At 40.1% G+C, this 3334-nt stretch overlaps 1 protein-coding gene across 1 annotated transcript; it reads left to right on the top strand.

Annotated features, from left to right (window-relative positions):
- The first annotated feature begins 1384 nt into the window (after positions 1–1384).
- On the top strand, positions 1385–2424 carry LOC149029273 (uncharacterized). The gene has a single exon (XM_089141400.1). The coding sequence runs from the start codon at positions 1649–1651 to the stop codon at positions 2189–2191; it is 543 nt and encodes a 180-aa protein (XP_088997526.1). The 5' UTR covers positions 1385–1648; the 3' UTR covers positions 2192–2424.
- The last annotated feature ends 910 nt before the right edge of the window (positions 2425–3334 follow it).

Below are 3334 nucleotides of genomic sequence, written 5' to 3' on the forward strand. Positions count from 1 at the left end.
TGACTCAGCTTGGGGGTGAAGATACACTTGAAACTCGTATTATACAATTTAGAGTATCTAAATACCTTAAAGAAAGTATCACCAGTAGGTTTCTACGTGTCAAATTCATGATTACGACAATCTTCCAAGAGATTACGCAAAGTATTCTTCAACAAGTTCGTATCAGTATAAACTTTCGTATGATTTTGATTTGGATTGAAACCTCTAACCCAAATAAACAGAAAGGAAGAAAGAAAAGGGTTTAGGGACTGATTGCTAAAGTGCACATGGGGAGGGCAGTATCCCAGTTGTTAGCACGTCTTTATTATTCTCGCCGGATGTTAAAAGTTAAAACGTTCTCTTTTTTTTTGGTAGTGAAAACGTTCTCTTACGTCTGCAGAAACTTCCATGTGTTATCTCCATCTAAAATCATGAGTCACACCATTCACGGGGAGTTAGGTGGAATTATTTACTTTTAAGCATGGAAAACCTTTACCATTTTCAAACTTAACGTACGCACAACGCTCACTTTGAAAACGACCCAACATTACACTTGGAAAACCTTCGCAACGGGTAGTAGTGGACATAATTTTTATTTATTTTTTTTTTTAAATGGATATCAAAAGTTTATCACAATGCTTTCCATTTCTCCCTAATTAATTACCATAATTCTACATCTCCCGTGGGACCCATACATTTCATGTCTTAAAATGATTAGCAATGATTAATTACTGTAAGAATTGAAAAAAGAAAAAAAAAATTAATTGCCGTTGCTACGCCATGAAGCTAAATATGAACTGGCAGTTAGACTATGCTTTTCTTATATTTTTTCGATAGACATTTAAGAAGTAAATCATAGATAAACATTTTGGGTGTGATTAAGATTGATGGATTCTATTGTGATACGATGCAGTAACAACTTTGGGTGTAATTAAGACTGATGGTATATGTCGAAACTATATTTCATAATATTGTTTATATCATTTCTTTACAATTTATACCATTTTTGTACTGTCTATAGTATTTCTGATTATCTGTATTTATACCGAAACCTACCACTTGACATCCTTTATTCTGGTACTTATTTCCACATTGTACCCTGGAACCATGGTCCAGCTGCTCCAACATACAAATAATCATTGAAAAAATAAAAAAATCAAAATCAAAATAAAGGAGGGATTGGATTGGAATCCTAAGTTGATAATCAGGATCTAGGGGTTGTATGGGTCCCACATACGCCTCAAGGATGGTTGGAGGGGTTTGATGATTGATTAGTTGGCAACGTGTTTCTAGGTATAAATAGTGGGACCCATTACAGATGTTGGACTTTTCTTGGCCAAGGCATTTCTCAAACTTTCCCATCCTTAACAGCAGAAAGCCAGAAAGGACTTTTCTTGGCCAAGGCATAAAGCTATCAAGCCATCAAGCAATCAAGCAACCAAGTCAATCACTCACCACCACCAAACAGCCATTGCTTTGCTGGTCCCTGCTGTTAAAGCATTGCTTCACCAATCTAATTGCTTTCATGTCTTGGCCTCTATATATCATCACCTTTCTTCCAGAGCCTTGACCTCACCTTCACCCATTCCCTCACTTTCTAACTAAGATCTGCTCTGCTCTGCTCCTTCTTGGCTAATTCTCCAACAGAGCTAGCTAGCTAGTTATAGTCATGGCTCTCAACCGTGCCATGCTTGCTCTCACCATTTGCCTTGCTCTTGTAGCCTCATGCATTGCTCAAACACCTGCTGCTGCGCCCACAACCACACCAGCTCCACCCACCACAACCGCACCCCCCACCACAACAGCCACACCACCTACAAGTGCTGCAGTTCCACCTACTGTGTCTGCTCCACCAGTTTCAACACCACCTCCAGTGTCAGCTCCTCCAACTGCTACTCCTCCACCGGTATCAGCTCCTCCGCCAGTGTCAACTCCTCCAACTGCTACTCCTCCACCGGTATCAGTTCCTCCAACTGCTACTCCTCCAGTATCTGTCCCAGCAGTGTCACCTGTGCTTGCACCCACACCACCTTCACCATTGGCACCTACTCCTAGCATTCCAACCCCCACTGGATTGTCACCAGCACCGGGTGGGGCCTCGATGTCTCCCTCTGAATCACCGGTGGGATCTACTCCAGCTTCCGGTGCTTCTGTACATGGAAGTAGCATGGCTTTGCTAGCATTGATCGGAGGAGTTGCTCTTCTTGTCTAGGCTAGAACAATGAGTTCATTGTTTTCAGACTTCTACTTAATCTGATGTAGATTAAGGTAATTAATTATTTGTGTATTCTTTTCTTTCTTTCTTTCTTTTTTCTTTCCAAACTTTGATTTGGTGATTTTTCGATCTTCATTTGTGAGGATGAGAGTGACTAGAGCTTGATCGGATATTACTACTCATATGTACCATTTTCACTTGGATGAAATAAAAGAATTTATGTTGATTCTTGTTTGGATTTCAAGTAATATTCTGCTAATCTTATAATTCAATTCAAGGAAGAACTCGATCTTCTTGTCATTTGTTAGCTACATTCTCATTTTAAAAGAGAAAAATAAGAACAACTCATGATCCAATGTCTCAAATTTTGGTAACCCATTAGGTCCCCTAGTGTGCATTTCTCTCTGCTGCTTTTCATGAGAGAGAACAAGATAGGACCTGAGAGAAATCAGGTGAAACCATTAACTGAAACAATTTAAGACTAGTAGGCTCTGAAGTAGATGAAGAATTAATGGATATTGGTGGTGAGGGATCAAGGACCTAAATGGGCATTTGGGTTGGGGATCTAGTAGATACTAGGGTATTCCATTTTCATGTATTCCTTGTACTAGAATTTTGCAGCAGATGTCTTTGTTGTCTACCATGTATTCGACAGATTGACTATGTACATTTGAAGCTTTAAGGTGTAAGAAGGGTGGGTAAGTAGAAAAAGCTAGGTGCTAGCTGGGGAAGTTGGAATCATGTGGAAGAAAGAAAACCTAACCACAGGTGGGTGAGATTGCTTTTGAATAAAGAAGGTACAACTTTTGATTTTTTGCCGGTAGCAGGGGGCTGTGACAGTAGCTTTATGAGAAAGGTTATTATTCTGAAGGGGTTAGAATGCCATTATTATGGTGGTGATGGTGGTGGCCGGTGGTGAATCATGGAGGAGTTTGATGGGTTGGTGGTAGCAGTAGTGGTGGTGGGGTAGATTAAAGACAAAGCAACATCAATAGAGCACCAAAGCAGACAATATCGTGGGTACTTAGTATTTAATTTGGTGTGGTGATTAAAAAACATGAATAGAGCACCTCTATGCACATGCCGAGCTTGTCCCACAACACCAGCTCCTGTCCTTCATCAGATCTATAAGCTGTAGCT

The sequence above is a fragment of the Hakea prostrata genome, chromosome 1 (genome assembly GCF_041222555.1).
Source record: "Hakea prostrata isolate BN-2017 chromosome 1, UWA_Hpros_2, whole genome shotgun sequence".
NCBI lineage: Eukaryota > Viridiplantae > Streptophyta > Magnoliopsida > Proteales > Proteaceae > Hakea > Hakea prostrata.